The sequence below is a fragment of the Stylophora pistillata genome, chromosome 3 (genome assembly GCF_964205215.1).
Source record: "Stylophora pistillata chromosome 3, jaStyPist1.2, whole genome shotgun sequence".
NCBI classification, from domain to species: Eukaryota; Metazoa; Cnidaria; class Anthozoa; order Scleractinia; family Pocilloporidae; genus Stylophora; species Stylophora pistillata.
Window position 1 is genome coordinate 12,400,133 of NC_142521.1, and position 23,147 is coordinate 12,423,279.

At 40.4% G+C, this 23,147-nt stretch overlaps 3 protein-coding genes and 2 pseudogenes across 3 annotated transcripts; all 5 read right to left on the reverse strand.

Annotated features, from left to right (window-relative positions):
* Positions 1–1,529: 1,529 nt before the first annotated feature.
* On the reverse strand, positions 1,530–5,744 carry LOC148734559 (uncharacterized; annotated as a pseudogene).
* A 3,607-nt stretch (positions 5,745–9,351) lies between these two features.
* LOC111335235 (kelch-like protein 24) lies at positions 9,352–11,969 on the reverse strand. Its single transcript, XM_022941105.2, has one exon. The coding sequence runs from the start codon at positions 11,932–11,934 to the stop codon at positions 10,207–10,209; it is 1,728 nt and encodes a 575-aa protein (XP_022796840.2). The 5' UTR covers positions 11,935–11,969; the 3' UTR covers positions 9,352–10,206.
* A 2,457-nt stretch (positions 11,970–14,426) lies between these two features.
* On the reverse strand, positions 14,427–16,787 carry LOC111335240 (kelch-like protein 24). Its single transcript, XM_022941113.2, has one exon. The coding sequence runs from the start codon at positions 16,770–16,772 to the stop codon at positions 15,021–15,023; it is 1,752 nt and encodes a 583-aa protein (XP_022796848.2). The 5' UTR covers positions 16,773–16,787; the 3' UTR covers positions 14,427–15,020.
* Positions 16,788–16,894: 107 nt separating this feature from the next.
* Positions 16,895–19,099, reverse strand: LOC148734560 (uncharacterized). The gene has a single exon (XM_088755107.1). It carries the CDS (start codon positions 18,889–18,891, stop codon positions 17,893–17,895), a length of 999 nt encoding a protein of 332 aa, XP_088611233.1. The 5' UTR covers positions 18,892–19,099; the 3' UTR covers positions 16,895–17,892.
* Positions 19,100–21,928: 2,829 nt separating this feature from the next.
* LOC148734561 (uncharacterized) lies at positions 21,929–22,830 on the reverse strand (annotated as a pseudogene).
* Positions 22,831–23,147: the final 317 nt, after the last annotated feature.

Consider the following 23,147-nt stretch of genomic DNA (forward strand, 5'->3'; position numbering starts at 1 on the left):
ATATCAACAAAGTTGAAATGATAAATTGGCCACCGTAACGATTACAAAAGCTGACGTTTCGAGCGTTAGCCCATTCGCTCCGACGAAGGGCTAACGCTCGAAACGTCAGCTTTTGTAATCGTTACGGTGGCCAATTTATCATTTCAACTTTGTTGATATATCCAAATTATGTAGTTCAGTGTCTATCATATACACTCTGTTTTTGGCCTTCTTTGTTTAATTGATGGAACTTTATGCAATATTTATGTTATTTTTCTATGCCAAAACTTCCGTCAATTTGAAAGCTTACATTTATCTTAATAATGTTAATTACTTGATGAACAGTTTTGAAAAATTGGTTAAGAGCAACAAATTCAGATTACTCTTTAGCAGTAAGTTCAATGTGGAAAAGAATTAACACCCAGCCTTTCTCTAGACTTCAGTGTTTCTCAAGGTTCCTTACTGGGACCTTTGCAATTTGTGATATACATAAACAACCTGCCTCAATGTTGCGCAGCACTTAGCCATAAGGATGTATCCCAATGATACAGTGATCTATTATACTGGGTCTCTTATCAACATAATCAGATTAAATCTACAAGAAGACCTCAAACGAGTTGAGAAGTGGTTGATGAGTAGCAGACTGATACTAAATAGACCACTTTCATAAATGGCTGCCGGATTAATCTTCTTTTGTTTAAATTTAAATTAGCCCTACTAGCCTCGTTCTCCAGTACAAAATTCAAAAGAATACATTATCTCAAGCGAGGCCAGAAGGGTTAATTTAAATTTAAACAAAAGAATATGTAAACGGCAGCCATTTATGAAAGCGGTCTATTAGAGAAGAGTAATGAAGTTCGATTATCTGAGGGGTTAAAAGCAAATGTCAGTAAAAATCATAGATTTTCCAAAAAGTCGCGGACACGGTCAAAACTCGATTTGGTTCATATTTTGCCTGTGGGTAGCCTTATCAAGTAGACAAACGGAAATAGGGTTAGATTTTTTAAATATGCACTTCAACGGGAATAATTTGTTTTAACATTTCCGGGGGTAAATAGCTCAAATTTCACCAACCGCGATCCTAAAATTATGCACTTTTCGGGCATTTGTCATGCGAACAAAAATGTAACGGAAGTACTTTTCTAGCTAGAGAAATATTGAGTTGGACTTGTATTATCGAGACAAAGTGATAGTTTTTGTCTCATGTTATTCTTGGAGGAGTTACGTCCCTATTAAGAGAAGACATCTTCGGCCTTTTGAAATTAGGGCAAGGTTGGCCTAGAATAGCTTGGCAAAAAATATATGTGGTAGTGTCTCAAAGTTTACAATAACACTACCAAGAAGCCTTGCAAGATGGTTCTTTACGATTTGGGTTTTATTTCTTTGGGACCTTTGACTATCAAAAGATGACCACCAGTCGAATTGCGGTTAAATTACTATGACACCATAATGAGATGCATAATAATAAATAATAATAATAACGCTTTGGACACGAATGACTGTTTTAGTCTGTTATATCTTCACTGGCCGTTAAAATGACTAAAAACATATTAAAATGTCTAAAACTGGACTTGATTTTTTTATACGGAGTCAGGAGAAACAATTTTCGACTTTTGCTACTTTTGGAATCACTCTATACTGCATATAATTACACACAACAGTTAAATTGCATTTTACAGGTTAAATTTGCCACAAAGCCGTTAGTTTACGTCTACTTCTCATCCGGTGAACATGGATTCAGCATTTGCATCACTTCTGCGCCTTCTGCGTAGTACAAACCTCATATAATACCAAATTCCTTCATGGCTCATGTGCGTACACAATCTCACGTATTCGGAACCAGTTGCCAATGCATCTGACGCATTATCCTTCCAGAGACTTTTAACGAAGTTGAATTTTATTTTTATAGATAGACGTTACTTCTAATTTAATTAGTGCTATTAACAGTTTTAGCTTTCTTTCATATTATCAACACTTTTATCATGAGCCTCTGGCTCGGGGGGACTGGGAGACCACCCCCTGTGTATTTTTGACATTAAATAAATTATCCTATCCTATCCTATCCTATCTTGCACTCGTCAGTTTCGAATATGCTGAAAATCGTCCAACGCAAAGATAAGGAAGTTCACAAACAGTGGTGAGCTGGGGCGGATCCAGGGGTGGTTCGGGTGGTTCAGTGGAACCCCCCTACATTTTCCCTCAAAATGCTGAAAACAATGTTTCCGAAGACCTAATTTTCAAAATCTCCTGGGAGAGCATGCCCTCGGACAATTTTCCGAACCCCCCTTGACTTAATCCTGGATCCGCCTCTGGTGAGCTCGAGTGACTGAAATCTGATATGTAGGACTCTACTGTCAAGTAACGCCTTCTTATAAATTATACAAGCACTGCTTTTTAATCGGCGGACCAGTTAATCGTAAAACGTTCATTGCTCAGTTATTTGGAAGAACAGGTACACTCCTGGACTAATTGTGTGAGTCGTGCGATGAATGGCTTTTTCCTCTTCTGAGGTGAAATGTCAGAAATATCCGGCCCAAGGTCGATGCACATGTCTCTTAACCTAGCCACTCTTAAAGTTATGCGTGTACGTTTTTGTACAAGTTCGCAGATGTTAAGATCGAAAGATACTATCGGATACTAAATAGCCACATCACTCCTCACATTTGCACACACTGAAGATAGTTGACTCTCAGCTTCGGCGGAAATTTCGTCCTCGTCGACGCTCTCCATGTCCACATCTGAGACCTCACTAGCTTTTGCTTCATTACCGGCAGCTGTAACTTCTAATCGCTTCTTTGCTGAAAGACGGCTGAAGAAGCCACTAATCTGCTGCGGCGTAAGGACTTCATCGGGTTGAAATCGGCGTTCTCCCGCTTGGTCTCTTGCTAGGCTCATGGTTTTCGTAACTTCCTGTGGATCGCTTTTTCGTCCACCATACTCCCCTTTTTAAAATTGTTCAGTGAAGAATTCGGTCTGTTTCTTGGTAAAACGCACCTTTTTCTTAATTGTCTTCGGGGTCCAACCCACTGGAAGAGGCGGCAAGCCATCACTCTTTGATTGTGCAGCAACTTGAACGCTTGGTATTCGACTGTGTTCCTCCGTCAGCTTAGAAGAATAAACTCTTTTAGCGTTATCGTAGAGAGTTTCCCTTTCGAGCATCATTTGGTGTTTTCCAGTGTCTAGGTGTGCCTGGAGGTTTGAAAAGCCAATGTATGCTTTTACGCATCCTTCTCAGTCTGGACAAGGGAAAAGCATGTCATCTGGCTTACATTCCCCATTACAGCTTCGATCTTGGTTTTCACTTTCAGTTGAGAAATCTGCTTCGATAGAGCTTTTCTTAATATGGCGGTGTCTCACGATCTTGAACGTCGGTGCCCCACTTGGATTCTGCGATGGCGAGTCTAAGATTTCCAATTTTTCGGGCTGCCTTATGACTCCTTCGAACTTGGCCCACGGCACTACTCTACCGGAACCCACATTGAATGCTCTCCACACTCGTATGCCACGTTCATCGTACTCAAAATTGTTGAGTAAGCTTATGCCATCCCATTTGACATTAAAGGTGCTTGATGGTTTGGCAGCAACATAACTTGCTTTCACTCCTGTGGTTCCTTGGCCAGATTCAATGGCTGTTTTGAACTGTAGAGCGTTTATGACATCATTTCCTTCGTTTACGTACCTTCCAACGTCTCCCTTGATTGTTGCCGCTTTGCGATCACATACCCCCTTTCCACCTTGAGGGTCCGAAAAGTCGTTTCTTACAACAGCCACTCCCACGGCATCACCGGCCAGCTTAGCTGAGATGATTGAATTTCCGCTGTGATAACAGCCAGCGTTATCTTGTTTGTAATATGCCAATTCCAGCTCTGGAATTTCCTTTTTCAGGTTAGTAAGGCAGTTAAGCATTATCGAAGCCACAGTCACACTTTCTTTGGCGCAGCTTTGAAATACGTGAACAAGTGTCTGAGATTCAAAGTGCTCAGAATCCTCCGACCGTCTTATGGCAACGCTAATGTGCCATGGCAATCCTCGCTTCGCAAACTAATCTGACTGTGCCTCTCGATATTTTCGGGGCATGTATCTCATTGCCCAGTCCTGGACTAACAGCACTGATCGGCTGTTGAGTTTGGCTAGAACTGAATGCGTCGCCTCAACTTGGCGGACTGAACGTAGCTGAAGGGCTTTCCAGCTAATGATATCATCCCTTGCCTGCTTGATGGTATGCTGCAGGTCAGCTTGATCTTCCGCTGACGAGACCGCACTTGAACACTCATCTTCTATGGCACGCAATACTTCCTGTAACTCATAACACTGTTCACATGACTCATTGTGGAGATGGTCGCAGGAGCCCCGAAATTCAGCGTTGTTTGGGTCACTTAACGCATAAATTCGACAATGATCGGGAACCTTTGAGGCCTCCACTGCACGTATTTAAAATAAAAAGTAAAATGACAAGCGCGTGATTTAGTGTATATTTGCAAAGCAACGCATGTGCATATGATCGACATTTCAAAAAGATTACTTATCCAATTCTCAACTCTGTATACATGTGTGTAAGCGTATTACAGTGAATTGTAAACTGTTGTTTTCATAGGGAAGACTTGGAGAGAAAGAAAGAGGTAGCTGTGATCATAGTATTAAGTTTACTACATCATTTCTGCAAAGGCAACGCCTAATTATAAAATATGCACCCACCTTGTAGTCGCCCTTTAGGTACCACTTCGACAAACGAAGTTGCTGCTTACTTTCCCTCGCCCATTGCTGAGTCTTGCCACAGTCAACAAGCTTGTCTACGAGTTTTTCTAAGGCATCAAATGCTTCCTCTCCTGATGTTGAAAAGTTATCAAGTCCTTGCAGAGACGGCGAACAGATGAAGAACACACGGCCAAAACTCTCTGTAGAGTTCTCTTACTCATATGCTCAAAGTTGGTTTCACAGCAGTATTGTTGATACTGCTGGACAATACAATCTGGTATCATTGTTCTGATAACATTGGGTGTTTTTATGATTTCGCCAGTTGATAATTTCAGAAGTTTTTCCCCAAAAGGAACATCTTGAATAACGTGTGTACTCGTTATGAAAGAAACAAAATGTTCTAATTTTATAGGTTCAATTCTCATTCTCCTTTTCTCCTGGTTTGGAAGAGGAGCAGCTCTTCTATGTATCAGCCTGTGAAGTCGGGCAATGTTGTAGCGATAGCTAGTATCGGTTAGAATAAACTCCCTTATCTCCTTAAGGGATAACTTGTCTGACATCAAAGAGAGTATTTGCGGTCGGGTGCTCCAATGTTGCGCGTTCAAGTAGCCTTCAGCAAATGCATTAAGAAGCTCCGTCTCCTTTTCACCCCTGCCTTCGACCACAACCTCACTCTCGCTGCATACAGCGTGACGATCACAAAGCTCCGTCTACAGTTCTTGCGAATTTTCAGGTGCTACGACATCCAGCATTGCAAAAGTACATTGTTGAGCTATCCGTAGGTATCTGCGTTTAGTACGCTCATGCGCTGTATTCCACGGCACTGATAATATGTGACGTACTGGACTGACGTCTCGAAGCTGTAAGAAGCGATTTAGCTGCACTTGGGACTCGTTGTCTAGACTAGAGCTTTCATCACTCTCTTCGGAATCTTTTTGGGGAACAAATAGGCTCTGCCGTCTGGATGTGGAACCTTCTGGCAATGCTTCATCACCAAAAGTGACAGCACAAGTGGCAGGAATATCAGAGTCACTCCTTCGTTTATCAACCTGACAAAAAAGTGAACACATTGCTTTGGATGGCTTCAAAATGAGATCAATCGTATGCACGCGCGGGGAATTGTGTATGAAAGCGCAAGTCGCATGCAAGGCGGGAGTTAATGGTCGATAATTATTTTTTACCTTATAATATAATTCACTGTACCCTGTGAGCAGAGGCCCTTCGATCTTCCTAGATTATTCGGTAAGAGGAAAGAGCCTCTGCCAGCCGCCGCAACTTTACCTGTTGAGCATGCGTTAAATTCAAATGTAACCGGGCCTTGCTCAGCCTTGTATTTTCCCGCGAGTTTCTTGCAAGGAAAACACGACAAATACCGAAGGACGATTCGATTAAAAAAAGTGGATTGTAGAGTAGTTTTAATTCAGGTGATTCCATCATGGAATCGTCTGATATTTTTGGTTCTCCAAAAACGCCAGTGAAAAAGGTGACGTCCAAAGATCGTGCTGCAAGAAAAGATTTGGTGTGCTTGTTATGCGGCATAGCGCCAGTTGGGGAGCGATACACACTTAATGTGGAAAATCGCCATGATCTTCGCGTTAAGTTACAGAGCATCTTGGATAAAAGTGTTGACTTTACTGTTCAGTAGAGTCGTGTCTGAAGAACTTGTGGCCGCTAAACAGAATCGTTGGGAAAACGGTACAATGTGGTAAAATTCACGAGCTTAAACAATGAACTGTGGGCTCGTATTTAGTCAGCAATTTCTAACAATACACATACTCACTGAGGCGAAACAGGGAAAACTGGTTTCCAACCGGACTGACTCATCCACTTCATTGGATGAGCGGCAAATCAGAGAAAGCTGCGGCGGCTGGCAGAGGTTCCTTCCTCTTCCCGACTAATCTAGGAAGACCGAAGGGCCTCTGCTCGCAGGGTAAATTCACTGAAAACCTATCCTGACATCTTTGTCCAGTTACTTCTCAGTATTATTTTCCATTTGGAGCATTTGGAAAAAAATGTTGAGGAAGCCATATAATGATTTTAAACCTTTACTATTTGGATATATCCTGGAGTGTGATTTGCTATCTGGGCAGGGCATGCCTATCCAATTCTTGTGTTATGTATGGTTTTGCCTAGTCGATGACGAGCGGTAATGGCGGCGTTTGAGCATTCGCCTGCAAGTTAGTCTGGACACGCCGTTCTCCCGCCTGGGTTGAATCGTTAGGCATGAAAAGGGCGGAGAAGGGAGATTCCAGAGGACACGTTAAGGTTTTCCACTTTTATTAGTTATATTGGATGGAAATTCTTCAGGAACTCTTTGAAGAAACTTACCAAGGTTACACCACTTAGACCTTCTGTGATATTTTCCACACCTCCTGTGGCACCCAAGCTCTGCGATTGTAGCTGATCAATTTTTATTTTTGCTAGGGACTGTCGACATCGCACACAAATTCCTTTAATATTTTGAGGGAAAGAATTAATATATACTTTTTTTTACCTTACACATCCTCCTTAAACAAATAGCTCTGCATGTGGCAAAAGAACAAAACTAGCCCAGGCAAAAGCCCCACAAACCCGGCCCAAATTGATGACACATGCTATAGTTAAACTTGCCACAAGTCAGTAATTTACGTTCCTTTCTTTTTATTCTCACATTGGTAGAAGGAATTAAAATATCTGTGAATATTTCAATTCGAGCGTTCCCCACGCCATTAATTAGTTTTGACAGGAGCCCATCACTGGTTTTGAATAAGTTTTGAGAGAAACGAAAATGTTGAATGAACGCCAATGTTTCCCGACGTAAAAATATTTGCAAAAATCCTGAAAAAGACGTGAAAATAATTTTGCTGTTAAACTTGACGTTGTTTTACGCGACAGCAAAGTTATTTGAAGTTAAGATATGAAGTCTGTGATTCCCGCCAAGTACTCTGCTTGAAATGAGAAGCTATAAGGATGTTCATCCAGTTACGTACAATGAGAATAAACTAGTGGGACGTCAATTCTTACAAGATTATGACTCATTGTAATCGCTTACCTGATCCGACGGGTACGATGTTTTTCGTAGGTTCAAAAATTTGTATTGAGTGCTGCAAAGTAATTCCCCCTTCTGCTGCGGGTATTTCTTTAGATTCCTTTTTGTGACCGGAAACATCCTGTGGCACAGAACATAATCTACTTCCTCTTCTCCATCCAATTCCAAGGCTTGATCGATGTAATGGGCAAACAGTCATTTCCGAAAAATTGACGGGCTTCGCGAAAATCCCGCTTCTTGCTAAGATAAGTTCAATCTCTGTCTCAACACCTGAAAATTGTAAAAAACGCTTGTGGCTTCTGATATCCTTGCCGCATAATGACAGAGATACTGTTTGAGTGGACCGATGCCTTGCGCGATCCTCTGCGTCACAAATGCCACCCACAATATCAAGGAAAGAACAAGACATTCTTTTTCTGCTGGGGTTAAAGCAACCGTTGTCTTTATTCCTTTCACCGACGATTATTTGTTTACTTTTGTTAACTGAGGGAGTGGACAAAACCTGGCCTAGGTCATGGCCTATCCTGTGGCCTACCCTGTGGCCTACCCTGTGGCCTACCCTGTGGCCTACCCTGTGGCCTACCCTGTGGCCTACCCTGTGGCCTACCCTGTGGCCTACCCAGTGGCCTACCCTATGGTCTACCGGTGGTCAGATTTTTAAAAGGATAACATTGCTGGAAACCTTTCAACGCTTTCCTGAGTACTGTCTTACCAACGACTTTCATCTGCTGTTTTGGCGGCCACATTCCGATCAAAATTTGTTAACCTTCTGATAGAATAAGGAAATCGAGGAACAGAAGCCAGTTAAACGCAACTTTTGGGCAAACATCATCATATCACCTCTCCTTTCAAATTAATGCAATACTTGCCCTTTCTTTGGAAAAGCAAGTAAAGTTTGTGAAATGTTTACAACGGCGATGCGTGCGTGTCGCGGGGTGCTCGTTCCTCTACAGCACTTGAGGGCACTTGACAAACTGGCCTGGCACGTAATGTTTGCGTTTTCTTACCTGGATATGTATGCTCTCCAATATAAAGCCGTTCATTACATTTTTATACCAGCACTCCACTATATGTTACCAACTAGCCTGACAGCCTGCATCATAAAGCCGCCATTTTGTATATCCTCTGCGACCACGCAATATTGGCCCCTCCCCCTTAACCTACCGTTATGGTTGAGTGCTGTGATATTTGCAGTGTTTCGTTCCCTCGGACGTTGAAAATCGTGTTAGCGACCTCTTAGTATACCATTTTCAGAGACAGATAATTGTACACCAGCGTATTCGTTCGACTCTTACTGATTTTATTTTCATGTTCTTAAAAATCTGACCACCGGTAGACCATCGGGTAGGCCACAGGGTAGGCCACAGGGTAGGCCACAGGGTAGGCCACGGCCTAGGCCAGGTTTGTCCACACCCCCTTGTCCGCGATTTTTTCATTTTTCTTTGATCTTAGGAGACATCCACTCTTAATTGCTTAATGAACAGCTTCATTGGAAAGAGCATACCAACTCTATTTCTGCTATTTGAAACAAAGTAAGTAAGTAAAGGGTTTGTTAACAGTGTTTCCACAGAGTGGCTCTTCATCTTCATCAACAAGCATTTGGGACTTTTAGCACAGATAAGATCTGGCTTTACTCTTAGGCAGCAAAGTGTGTCTACAATACCTTTATTGAGCCAATCCTGTGTTATACTGACACTGCATGGGGTGAACTGTCAGCCATCTCCAGCAAAACCCTTCAACAGTAACAAAATCGTGCTGCCCACATTGTTTTAAGGTGTGAGTACTCTAAAGACACTTTTAGTGTTTTAGGTGGACTGACTTAGGAATGAAACAGAAAAGACTCACATTTGTTTTAGTTTATAAATACTTAAATAAGCTAGTACTATGACACTCACAGAAAAACCAATTTCCAGCTACCCAAACTGAAGCTAAGCCTTAGGAAACAAACTTTTAAATTTTTGGACTCAGCAGAGTCACTTTTTTACATTAAATTTTTGATGAATACTCATGAATTTTAACATGTATTATTAAATTATTACATTCTGTACTTTTAAATTACTAATTAATATAATTTTAAATTATTATACTTTTTAGTCCAGGGCTCTTCTGGATACCAGTCCTATTGCTGATTGGGCCACCCTGGAAAAATAAAGTTTGCCTCACCATACCTAACCTTAGCTAAATGAGGGACAAGGGTGGAAGTTATTACACCACTACTCCCCTTTTTTTAAGAGTAGATGAAATACTTAGGTCACCTGGCATTTCTTAAACACCAAAGAGATGTCTGTACAGAATCTCTCAAGAGGAAAACCCTCTTTCATAACCTGTATTATATGTTTCTCCTTAGCAAATGGATAATAGCTATTTCATACAGTCAATTTCACAGCAAATATTGCTTTTATGTAAGTACATGTATGGTCTTACAATGTTTTAGGTCATTGATCAATTTTAAAAATCATTGTTAAGATGAGTCTTGTTTCTCTTCTTTCCCTCAATCAGTGATTTCAATTAATCACAACCAATGAATTAATCTTAGCCAATGAATAAATCACATCTTTTGGCAATTTTAATAGTGATGCTTGAAGAAAAGAGCATTGCCTTGGGGTATCCATAAAAGCTTTTGTATACCATTTTCTACTTGTGATGTCAAGAGACATTACTTCACTTTTATAAATTCTTTCATCCTCTCCTCCAAACAAGTGAACCTCATCACCTATACTCACAGAACTACAAGCAGCACGAGGATAATTATAGGTAGGAACCAAGCTCCATTGACTTGTACATGAATCATAAACTTCATAAGAGAGTTGTATTGTTTTAGTTGTCATGTTACCAAATCCTCCCACAACTATGATTTTCTCAACAACTGTTGAAGCAGCTGCAGACCTTCGAACTTTAGATAACTTTGGAGCCCTAACCCATTTATCAATTGAAGGATTGTAGCACTCTACACTGTTTTTACAAGCTCTGCCATCATGGCCAGCAATGACATAAATTTTCTCTTGAAGTACAACTGCACTATGACCTGCCCGTGCAGTTTCCATTGATGTCACTTGCCTCCATTCATTCACAAGTGGATTATAAATGTGAACATCATGCCAAGAACCCTCTCCACCAATCACATAAAGCTCCTGATTAAAAGAAGTGACTGAGCAGCCCTTTTTATCCATTGTAACATTAAGGGTGCTCCATTTATTTTGTTTTGGGTTAAAATAACAGACTGGAGCTGATTTGTCTCCACCCATTACATATAACAGTCCACCACAAACTGCAGCACCATGATGGGAACGTGGAAAAGGCATGCTAGGTAAGGATAACCATTTGGAATCAGAAAGTACAAAACACTGAGTTTTATCATTGGAGCCTTCACCATCTTCTCCACCAGTAAGGATCACAACCTGTTCATATTTGCTCAACGGGAGGCGGGGTTTTTTAAATGCCTCTTGGAAATGTCCTGGGAACAGAGACAAATCTAAAGCAGTTATTACTTCTTTCATGCATATCGGGTCCTTACTGATTAATTCGTCATCCAAAATTTTTTGTAGTCCGTACTTTGGTATTGAGAAGAGTCTTACACGTTTCAGTAGCTCTGGAAGTAGAGATTCTCTGGATGGCAGATCATATTTGACCCAGGACATCAGTGCTTCATATACTTCCTCTTCCTTTGCCACGTTTATCTCGTCCATGCAAATCAGTTCTTTTACTTTCTCTACATCAAGCAATCTGAAATCTTCGGATCTTGTGACATCTACAAAATTCTCCATCTTATAGGCAACCGCAGCTTTTTTCAGCGCTTCACAGTTATACCGAGATGCAAACGATTCTAAAGCGAGGCAACAAGAACCATTCCATGTTCCTTCAAGGAAAAGGGTAGCTCTTGCTTTCAAACTTGGAATGATCAAATAGTCTGTGGCCATCACCAAATCTTTTGCGTTAGAAGAGTCGATTCTTGTTCCACCAGTATAAACATACCGAAGAACATCAATAAGTGTTGCAGATTTGATCTCTTGTAACTCTACATGGTTACTTTCTTTTTCTTTCAATTCACTTGTAAACATGGCCCGAAAGTAAGGGCTTGCAGCTGATAGAACACACTTGTGGGCTGGGAAATCCTCTCCTTGGGCACGTATTATCGCATCACAGAGAATGTTTGTTTCTCTGAGCTCATTGAGTTTGTGAAGCAACTCATCTTTAAAATTCTCGACGGTTCTGTCCTTCGCCTCTTCCGCCATTATGGTCGCCACTTCCTCAAAGAAGCCTAGGTAAGCAGTAGATATGTCATGTACGGGGAAACAATTTATAACGTATAGCATGTCACGCAATCAAGGTAAGTTACCGGGTCATCCTCGGTGTAAAAACCTGACGAGGTTTTCTTTGTTTCATGAGGTAATGTTTTGCTGTACGCTATTGTTTATAATGTTTTGTTGTGTTTGTTTTACGTCACTCGTGAGCTTCACAGGTTTTTACACCGAGGATGAGCCAAGTTACCAGATTCTTAGTTCATTACAAGGCGGGTGGCAGTCCCTTACGAGGACGTCGCCCGTCTTGTGAGTAACGTGTTGATATAAAATGTGATAGCATGACTTGCTGGGCTGAATGGAATGCTGAGAAGTTTTATCTTCTTATGATAACTCAATAAATATATATAGAGTTCAAGTGAAAGGTTTAGAGCACAACTTGAAAAAAATGTAGAGCAAGACTGGGGAGAAAAACTAGTCATGCAAGCCCCCCTTTCATGGCATGCAAGCACACAAGATCACAGGATTTAAACTTGACAAGCCACCCGTTCACCTGAGAGAGCAATGTTACTAGTAGAGCCTGCTGTCGCATTTTGGCAGCAGTTCAAAAGGCTGTTATTTCTTGTTTCTGTGAATTGCATGGAATGATTGATTTGAAGAAATCCATGAGCAATGACAGTCTCTGGCAAGTGATAAAAAATTTTATAACAATAATTTTGACAATTGAGTAGCAGAGAAATAATTGAAAATAGCAACAAAACTAGTACAACTAATATTCTGAGAAAAGCTGGTTGTGACTGTCATTGATACTATCTCGAAATTCATTCAGGTTCGCCTACGTACAACCTTGTGGCCCGAACAGTAAAAACATGTGTCTTGTCCGAGCCAAGACTGGAAACGAAAACTTAAACTAAATGCCGCTGTAATCTAATGCGCCAGCATTAACACTGGTGGTTAACTTTGAGACATTTATCGCTATTCATCGACAGAGCTGAATAACGTATACGCATGCGCCAGGTTTTGCCGCGGAAACACGGATTTTGAGTCGTTCACATGGTTGATTTTCTATTCTGTTGCTTCGAGGCGTTGTTTTCCTTGCCGCTTTTCTTTTACAGAACAACCTCCAAAAATTTGGTACACCCCCTAAAATTTTTAAAAATTAATTTTCTCCTTTAAATGTTTGGAAATAGGAAAGTGCCTTCGACGACAACAGAGTTCCTCGGTTTTAAAGGTCAGCCCTTATTATTTTCCGCTAATTTTGCTAAATTTTAGACCTAGAACACTTGAGCCCGCGTTGTTGACCGCATACCCGCTGACGTAGCATTTCATTATTCAGCTCTGTCCTATTCATCAACTTCAAATCCTATTTTGATCAACCGAGTGTACTTCACACCTTAAGAAAACTGTTGGTGACAGTGATTGACATCTGAAGAGGTTTTAACAACCTTAGTGGAGAGACAATGAATATATGAAGTTCACTTATTTTGAACTGCGGTAGTAGATACGTATGATGCACGATCCTCGCAGTAGAGAACGCTATTTATGCAATAGCGAAAACCAGACCTGAAAAAAATCAGGCCTGTACGGGTTCGAACCACTGACCTCTGCGATACTAGTGCAGCGCTCTACCAATTGAGCTAACAAGCCAACTGGGAGCAGGCCGTTAAGTTGATTCGTAATAAACCCGTGATGATAAATCAGATACAATGAATATATGAAGTTCATATATTTTGAACCGCGGTATTAGATACGTATGATAAATCAGATACGTATCTTATATCGCAGTTCAAAATATATGAACTTCATATATTCATTGTATCTGATTTATCATCACGCGTTTATTACAAATCAACTTAACGACCTGCTCCCAGTTGGCTTGTTAGCTCAATTGGTAGAGCGCTGCAGTAGTATCGCAGAGGTCAGTGGTTCGAACCCGTACAGGCCTGATTTTTTTCAGGTCTGGTTTTCGCTATTGCATAAATAGCGCTCTCTACGGCGAGGCTCGTGCATCATACGTACTTAGTGGAGATCATTGATATTCAGAGTCTAGTGGGGCTTTTAATTCATTCTATATTTCAATGTTTAACATGTTGAAACTGGTTGGTAAGTATCTTGGTGTTTACAGTGTAAATTGCTTGTATGGATTAAGAAGCATTCCTAACTAGTTATTGACCAGTTCCTTTCTAGTTGCTAAGGTTATTCATTTCTTCATTTTGTCTTTTCGCAACCTTTTTAAAGACAGTCAATTCTAAATGTTGTTGTCAGTCTACTTGATTTCAAATAATATTACGTCAGGGGAAAGGAATGTCATTTTTCTAACTGTTATAGGCAGTAAGGAAAATAAACCAGCACATCAGAAATTCAATCATTCTTAAAGACAAGTGAACTACAGATCACATCATAGAATGGAAAATTGGGGTACAAAATAGTAATTTATGTCCTTTCAAACTGGCTTGTTTGTATTTTAATTAATTGACTAAAATATGTTTGGTATTGATTAATATTCTTTATTTTGGAGGGAGGGGGGAGGGGGGAATGTTACTGAATGAATGTTTCCAGCCATCTGCAAACTAACAAATACAGTAAAGTGGCCTAAGAAACAATCCTTCTGTAAAAAATAAAAAAAAGAATAATAATCTTAAAAAAAGAATATACACAAAAGGCAACCCTTCAGTAACAGGTTTGTACAACTCTAACACTCTGTAGAATGTTTGAGTAAAATCATTTTATCTGCAGTAAGTTAAAAAGAAAAATAAAGAAAAACAAAGTTTACGGTTCTTTTCTTTTTCCTGTGTAGTTGGCTACAAAACCTCAGTAACTGCCTCCTACCTAAGTGCAGCAATACTTTTGGTGACTCATATTAATTATGAAACTTAGAAATAATGAACACCAGAGCTATTCATAGAATTATATTGTGTTTCAAGGAAGTAGCCTATCTTCATCATAAAATTAAACTTAACTGCTCAGGGCAATTGTAATCAGTTTGTGGTTTTAAGGTTTGTTTACATGTCCTCACCCTTATTGTGATTAGTCACTGAACACATGACCTGCCTCAATTCTATCAAAGTGTTGACAGCTTCCTATCTTTTTGAGAAATAAGATGTTATCAACTTTTTTGACAATTTGAGCAATGATGCTTGCACAAACATGCGTTGTCCAGTTGGTATAACTGATATCTTATGCCATTCATTTTTTCCTAAATCACAACAGAGCACATCGTTTTGGTAGTCGTCCTCATCCTCCCCTCCAAACAAATAAACTTTGTCTCCGATACTCACAATACCACTTGCAGCACGAGGAATACTAAGGCTAGGCACCAGACTCCACTGATTTGCTCCTAGGGAAAATATTTCACAGGAAGGTTCTATGGTTAAACTTGTCATGTCACCAAATCCTCCAACAACAAAAATGTTTCTTCCAACTGCCACAGCAGCTGCAGACCTTCGCACCTTAGACATACCTGAGATCTCAGCCCATTGGTCAGTTGATGGATTGTAACACTCTGCACTGTTTAGACAAACCTTACCATTGTGACCAGCAACGACATAAATATGTCCTTGTAGTACAACTGCACTGTGTCCAGCACGAGTAGTTTCCATTGATGTCCCTTGTCTCCATTTGTTAAGAAATGGAGTGTAAATTTGAACATCTTGCCATGAATCCTTGCCACCAATTACATAGAGCTCCTCATTAAGTGATGTTACTGTACAGCCTTCTCGATCCAGAGTGAGGTCTAGTGTGTCCCACTTATTTTGTTTTTGGTCCAAAAAACACACTGGGACTGATTGTTTTCCACCCATCACATACAAGATCCCACTACAAATTGCAGCCCCATGACGGGAACGAGAAAAAGGCATTGTGGGTAAGTAAAACCATCCTAAGGTGGAAGGTACAAAACACACAGTAGTGTCAAAGTTTGATGCCCATGTACCTTCTCCACCAGTAAGAATCACAACGTCTTCCCAACTGCTCAATGAGAGACGAGGTTTCATTGATGTGACTAGCAACTCACCTGGGAATATGAACAAATCTAATGCAGATATTACTTCTTTCATGCAAACTGGATCCTTACTGACTAACTCCTCATCTAAAATATTTCGAAGTTTGTACTTTGATAATGAGAAAAGTCTTACACATTTAAGTAGACTTTGAAGTAAACACTCCCTGGATGAAAGATCATGTTTGACCCAGGCCATCACTGCTTCATACACTTCCTCTTCCTCGGCCACGTTTATCTCGTCCATGCAAATCAGTTCTGTAACTTTCTCCACATCAAGCAGTCTGAAATCTTCGGATTTCGCGACCTCCACAAAATTTTCCATCTCATAGTCAACTGCAGCCCTTTTGAGTGACTCACAGTTGTACCGAGAAGCAAACGATTCTAAAGCCAAGCAATTCGAAGCTTTCAATGTTTCTTCGAGGAAACGGGTTACTCTCCCTTTCAAACTTGGAATGATCAAATAGTCTGCGGCCATCACCAAATCTTTCGCGTTGGAAGAGTCGATTCTTGTTTCACCAGTATAAACATACCGAAGAACATCATTAAGTGTCGAAGACTTGATATCTTGTATATCAACAAGTTTACTTTCTTTTTCTCTCAATTCACCTGTAAACATTGCCCGAAAGTAAGGACTGGCAGCTGATAGAACACACTTGTGAGCGGGGAAGTCCTGTCCTTGGGCTCGAATTATCGTATCACAGAGAATGTTTGTTTCTCTGAGCTCATTGAGTTTTTGGAGTAGCTCTTCCTTAAAATCCCCGTAAGTTTTCTCCTCGGCATCTCCCTTCATAATGGCCGCATCAGCGGTCGCCATATTGTTTCGCAAGAACATGAACTTACTATGTCATGTACGGGAAAACAATTTGTAACGTTTGGCATGTCACACAGTCATGGTAACCACTGGGTGGGTTGTCGTCCATTACTAGGAAACATCGGAGCAACTTCAGAATACCCGGCCAGGCTTTGAAGAACGTGGCATAACACAATAGTCGCTGTTCTTATTCCATGAGTAAATGAGTTGCTGAGTATTCTGCAGTTTAGCTGAAAGATCTCTTGGTTACACGTCCACGTCTTGCGAGCAACATGTATGGGCATAAAAAAAGGTGATAGCGTGACCTACTGTGTGACACATATAGCAATCCTACAGCAGTCGCAATGAAACGATTTAAAAATCACAGAGACGTTTTCTACACTGTTTGGGCTGAATTAGAGTGCTGAGAAGTTTATCTCTTTGCGATCAATCAATAATTGTGTACAGGGTTCAAGTGAAAAGTTTAGAGAACGCCGTGAAAAAACGTAGCGTGATCTTCACGGACTGGGAAAAAACGCTTGTCACGCACGGTCTCGTCACGGCATGCGGGCACACACAGGTGAATCGTATTCGACAACCGATCACTTGCCTGAAAGAGCAATGTTACTGGTAGATCTGTACTTTTCATTTTGATAGCACCCTCTATGGAATTAATATAATTATTTCCTTATTCTAACGAACGTTTGCTAATGATCGATGAGGAGAAAACCATGACCACTTAAAATATTTGTAAAGCGATAAGAACCCCCATATCAATTTCAAAGATCGGGTCTGAAATCGAAATTGAAGAGAACGACAACAACACTATAGCTAATATTATGGAAAAAAGCTGGTTTCAAACATTAATATAATTTTTTCAGTACATCAACTCATGAACGCGTTTTGATCATCCTAGTTTTGGATAGGCCGTTGAAAAAGACTGTTGGTAGTACAGCGATTTACGTTTCGACAACCTGAGAGGTCTTGGAGAAAGTCATCGCTAATTAGTGCCAAATTAATTGAAGTTTTGAAAATGGTATTTCTTTTTTTGACTCGTTAAAATTGATTGATGATCATTTCTGTAATGCTCTATTGTTAGCCTTCCTCACATGTGATTGGTTAATTCCTATCCGGTTGATTCATGTAAGGTCACTCATTTGGGTTAATTCAATTCTAAATTCTGCCGTTGGTTCAGTTGATTTGAACAAATCTCAGGGTTGGTATGACTGTTGTTTTTCCCATTGCTAAAGGCAATAAGGAAAATAAACAAACACATAAGAAATTCTAACAGTCTTAAAGATGACTGCACCGCAAACCAAGGCCAGCTTTTGACAAAACCGATATCGGCAAAAACACCATATTCGCCGATAGCATTATACAATGACAGCGAAAACTTGAATATCCCTAGACAAGATGCCCAACACATCAGAATAAATAATCGCTTAAGTCGTTTGAAGTCCCGGTCTAACTCTCGGTTGAAGAATGTTCCACCCAAAGAGGATTTTAAATTGCACCACATTCTGATTCCGGCAACTAAATACCCAACTGACACCGCTAGTCCCCAGGCCGCAAAGGTAACATGACAAATGAAGATCATCACCTTCGCTTCAGGATGAAACCAAACCACTAAGTCAGACAGCAGTAAGTAAGAGATGTTTACGAGAGCTATTGAAAGCAGGCACGGTAAGTTTTTAAGGCGGGCGGGACCCAGTGAAGTCTTAGTAGTTTCCAAAAAGATCAGAAGCATGATACTAAAACTTGATGTGATACAAGCTGAGGATATTCCCCAAGAAATAATGCAGATGAGAAGCTGCAAATCTGTTGTGTCGCTACTGGAGGCATAAGGATCCCAAAAGAGAATCAGAGATCGAAGAAATCCCGCAACAAGCAAAGCGATGTTCATTACGGCGCGATGAACTCTATGTTGCGTCAACACAGTTTTACGAGATGCGATAAAGCGCCTAATCGCGTACGATGCCACAAGAACAAAAATCCCTCCAAAACCATAGACGTGAGCTAACCACAGCCAATCCCACTCCTCGATAGCTTCGAGCCAGTTTGGGGAAGGTTCAGCCCAATTATGAAGTAAGTTGTCGCCAGTCGACTCATTTGATGAAGAAAATTGATGAGGTTTTTGGTCTTTGTCAGAGTTGGATGTCATGTTTTTTTTGTTTGCTGTAGTCCCGCACTGACACGGTTTGCCAAAGTGTCCATCACCACAGTACAGATGTCTTATTTCATTTCAGCATGCCGGCCAGCTTGAATGGTGAAGAGTAGGCAAATAGTCATAGATAAATAAACAAAAAAAAAAATCTGGAAGACTTAGGAAAACAAATTAAAACTCGGAAAGAATCGTGTGAAATAGTGAACCCGGGACCCAAAGGGCATGTTTTACCTGGTTAAAGGTACGTCGAGCGCAGAAGAACAGTGAATGATGCGAGGTAGAAACTGAGTATGGAGTTTCACGGTGGGCTTGAATCTAACAGTTTTTTTGATATTCGCTGTTTATCAATTGACAGAAATTTTCACCTCTTCCGCAGTAACAAGTCGTTCATTGGTTGAACAGGGGAGCACTCTTGTCAATCACCCTAACTGAAGTGGGTTTTTCAGTTGTGAAATCCGGTGATATTGACCCCTTGAGATCTGCCTAGCTAAGCACATATAAAAAGAATTTATTTTGATGCACGTTTTACATTTTTAATTAAATACCCGTGAAGAGAAGAGCAGAATTAAGGTTTTAAATTTCTTTGGGAAAGCTTCATCCCACGGGCTTGTTACTAATGGCGATAATTTTTTTTAATTTTTTTTTTGGTTGCATTAAAAATTTTAGTGATCTAAAGTTTGCGTTGGTGGCAAGGAGATGTTTTTACCTGATTTGAATTTAAATATGAATGAAGTTGATTTGAATTAGAATTCAAAGATTTTTCATAACATTTGTTAATTTTGACAGCTTTTAATTAAAATGCAGCTCTGAAAATGCAACTGTTCCCGAAGTCTGCTGCAATTGGGTAATAAGCGGCTCGAAAAGACCTTGTAAAGTGGCACTAAGGACCCCTGCTGTGTTTTAGTGAGTCAAACTATTGGTTTAATGAAACTCTGAGGTGTTCTTCAAGTCTGTTGAGACGAAAAAAAAGGCTGATCATGGTCTGATTTCAAATAAGTTAATTTTAATACCCAGGCACTCGTGAAAAAGCAAAATTTTGGCCAAAAATCTGTGAAAATTTTATCAAATTCAGGTGAGCAATTAAAATGTGGACTTTCCAATTTCACTGAGTTGTAGGGTTTGATGGTCTCCGAGTTTGCGTTGGTTGTAAAGGGGGTGTATTCCAAATTGATAGCAACTAAAATTTGACATATTTTCATACATGGATATGTTTTGGTAACTTGAATTTAGTTATAAAACCGTTGATTGGTTGTATCTGATTCAAACGCTCAATCCAGTGCTCTACCTCACGACGAAAAACATCTTTCTCTATTTCTTTACTAAGCTCAAAACTTACCATCTTTCTTATTCTATTTCTAAAACATGACTCTATCGACATTGCCGATCCTAGCAGTATGCAGGAAGCGCGTCGTACATGAACTTCGTTATGAACTTTGCTCTCGATAGAGCCGGTCTCGGTGGGTCATTTGTAGAGGATCAGAGCGGGAAATCCGAAGGTCTGAGTTTCGATTCCTCGTGGGGACTCAGAATTTTTCCTTTGTTCCACGCTCGTGACAAATCGAAAAACTTCTTTCTCTTTTTCTTTACCAAGCTCAAAACTTACTATCTTTCTTATCCTGTAACATATATGCAGGCCTCATATTGTAATTAGTATATACCACACACGTGAGTAGTGGTTTTCACGCGCGCTGATTGGTTGCTTCATAGGTGATTAGCTAGTACTATTTACCCCGAGCAGCCGAAGAGACAAAATTGCACGCCAACAACTTAATTTGCGATCAGTTTTTGATATATTGACAGAAAATTTTTTTTTCGGTTTCTGTGGGGTATACACTAAAACACGTATTTACCGAAGTTGAGGTGAAAATGGTGGATATTTTACTTTGCTCTGGTGAATAATTGTTAATTATGATTGCAAGCAGGTCGGGCAAAATAAATATAATCTAACGAGTTGCTCCCGGACATACGTGGAATTATTCTTGCAACCCATCTGAGTCCTGCTAATGGCTAATGGCACTCTGAGGTGCTTTTATAATTGAGTTACACAACTGGAATAAAAACACGGAGTTGTGATGGATTGTGTGCGATTTCTCTAGCACACACGTGGTACTACAGAGCAGAGTAGTGGCTTCAAGCCCGTCCTGGAAAACTCTATCCAGCTGAGTTAACAAAAACAAGAGTCATCATTTTCTTTGAATCTTGGATGAAAATAAGAAGTGTGTGTCGGCGGTAAGGTGAATCACTAAACCTGAACTTTGAGGATGTAATCCATGTTAAGTTTTGCAGTGATTGATTGGAAAGTTAACATATTGACATTGACATGCGGTGCGAATAATAAGCATGCACTTCGCGCAGCACGAAATTGTGCGCTCTTTAGGGTAAGTTGCCGCAAAGTGAGAAGTAAGCAGGGCTCGCTCATTGAACAAATTCACCTGTAATTTTTTCCAATGTCGCTTTCTCTCTAGATGCGAATCGACTGGAGTAATATGATTGAAAAAAATCGGATTTAACAAGTGACATGCGGTGCAAATAACAAGCATGCACTTCGCGCAGCACGAAATTGTGCGCTCTTTAGAGTAAGTTGCCGCAAAGTGAGAAGTAAGCCGGCAGGGCTCGCTCATTGAACAAATTCACCTGTAATTTTTTCGAACGTCGCTTTCTCTCTAGATGCGAATCGACTGGAGTAATATGATTGCAAAAAAATCGGATTTAACAAGTGACATTCTTAAGAGACAAGAAAAACGGTTTTTCCTATCCTTGCACCACCTAAAATCGAAATTCAGTTGGCTTGCCTAAAGATGTGACACCGTGGTGAGGAAGCGCTATTGCTCAAAACGACATGCCCCCGCCAAGATTAGGCTTTAAACTGTATATAAGTTTTGTAATCTTCGCAAGTGTCCGGCTGATTATCAACCATGCATGCTAAGTGTTTGACTCAGTAGGCCTACGAAACATACACAACAGTTTCTTTCCAAGGTAACCCCTTTCTTTTCGACTAGTTGCTTATTTCAAGCGAAGTAACAAGAATTAGTTATTAGAAGGGCCTCTTCAGTTCTTCCAATTGAACACCCCGTGTACTGTTGGCGTCAGTATTTTTCGTCATCGCATTATGGAAAGATAATGTGAAAATAGAGAAACTCATCAGAAGTTCAAACATCCTCAGTGGTGTCTGAACAGCAAACCAGGGCCAACTTTTAACGAAACCGATATCAGCAAAAGCACCGTACTCCCCGATAGCCGTATACAGTGATAGACAGAACTTTATCATTTTACAAAAAGATCAGTGCCCAACACATCAGAGAAAATAATCGCTTAAGTCGTTTGGAGTCCTGCGCTGAAGTGAAGCGGCGAGCATTATCAACCAACGATGATTTCAAATTGAGCCACATTCTGATTCCAGCAACCAAATACCCAACTGACACTGCCAGTCCCCAAGCCGAGAATGTAACATGGCAGATAAAAATCATCACTCTCACATCAGGATGAAACCAAACTACCAAGTCAAACATTGGTACGTAAAATATGTCTACGAGAGTTATTGATAGCAGGCACGGTAAGTTTTTAAGGCGGGCGGGACCCAGTGAGGTCTAAGTAGTTTCAAAAAAAGATGAAAAGCATGATACTAAAACTTGATGTAATACAAGCTGAGGATATTCCCCTAGAAATAATGCAGATGAGGAGCTGCAAGTCTGTTCTGTCGCTACTGGACGTATAGGGATACCAAAAGAGGATCAAAGATCGGAGAAATCCCGCAACAACAAAAAAAAAAATTAACTTTATTAGCTAACACAATTACTGGTAACCCAGTAGTTTACATTGTGGGCTATAGTCAAATTAAGTGATGTTCATTACCGTGCGATGAACTCTGGGTTGAGTAAAAATCGTTTTGTGCAAGGCTTTGAGCTTGTGTGTGAGGTTTTTCGCTTTTTTTCTCATTGGCACATTTTTTGGTATACTGGTAAATCCTTTAAGGGTGATTTCCTCAAGAGAATAAACGCTGCTCTTCAATGAAATGCGAATTTTTTTTTTTCGTGTTTAGTACCAGTCCAAAGGAAGAGATATTTAAAAATCGCCGGTATCACAGCATAAGAATTATGATAAGCAGTTGGTTTGGGTCCTCAACAGTTTAGGATATTGTCAACTGTGGCCAATGTTTAGCAAAACAGCAAGCCATTTAGCAAAATATTCCCTACACGTGTGGGTTGGTATTTATTTCTGACTAATCATTCATATCGTAGGGCTACCCCTTGGGC

Bases quoted from the DNA above. Each gene is read 5' to 3' on its own strand.
- LOC111335235 (XM_022941105.2), bottom strand. From the start codon at position 11,934: ATGGCGGAAGAGGCGAAGGACAGAACCGTCGAGAATTTTAAAGATGAG.
- LOC111335240 (XM_022941113.2), bottom strand. From the start codon at position 16,772: ATGTTCTTGCGAAACAATATGGCGACCGCTGATGCGGCCATTATGAAG.
- LOC148734560 (XM_088755107.1), bottom strand. From the start codon at position 18,891: ATGACATCCAACTCTGACAAAGACCAAAAACCTCATCAATTTTCTTCA.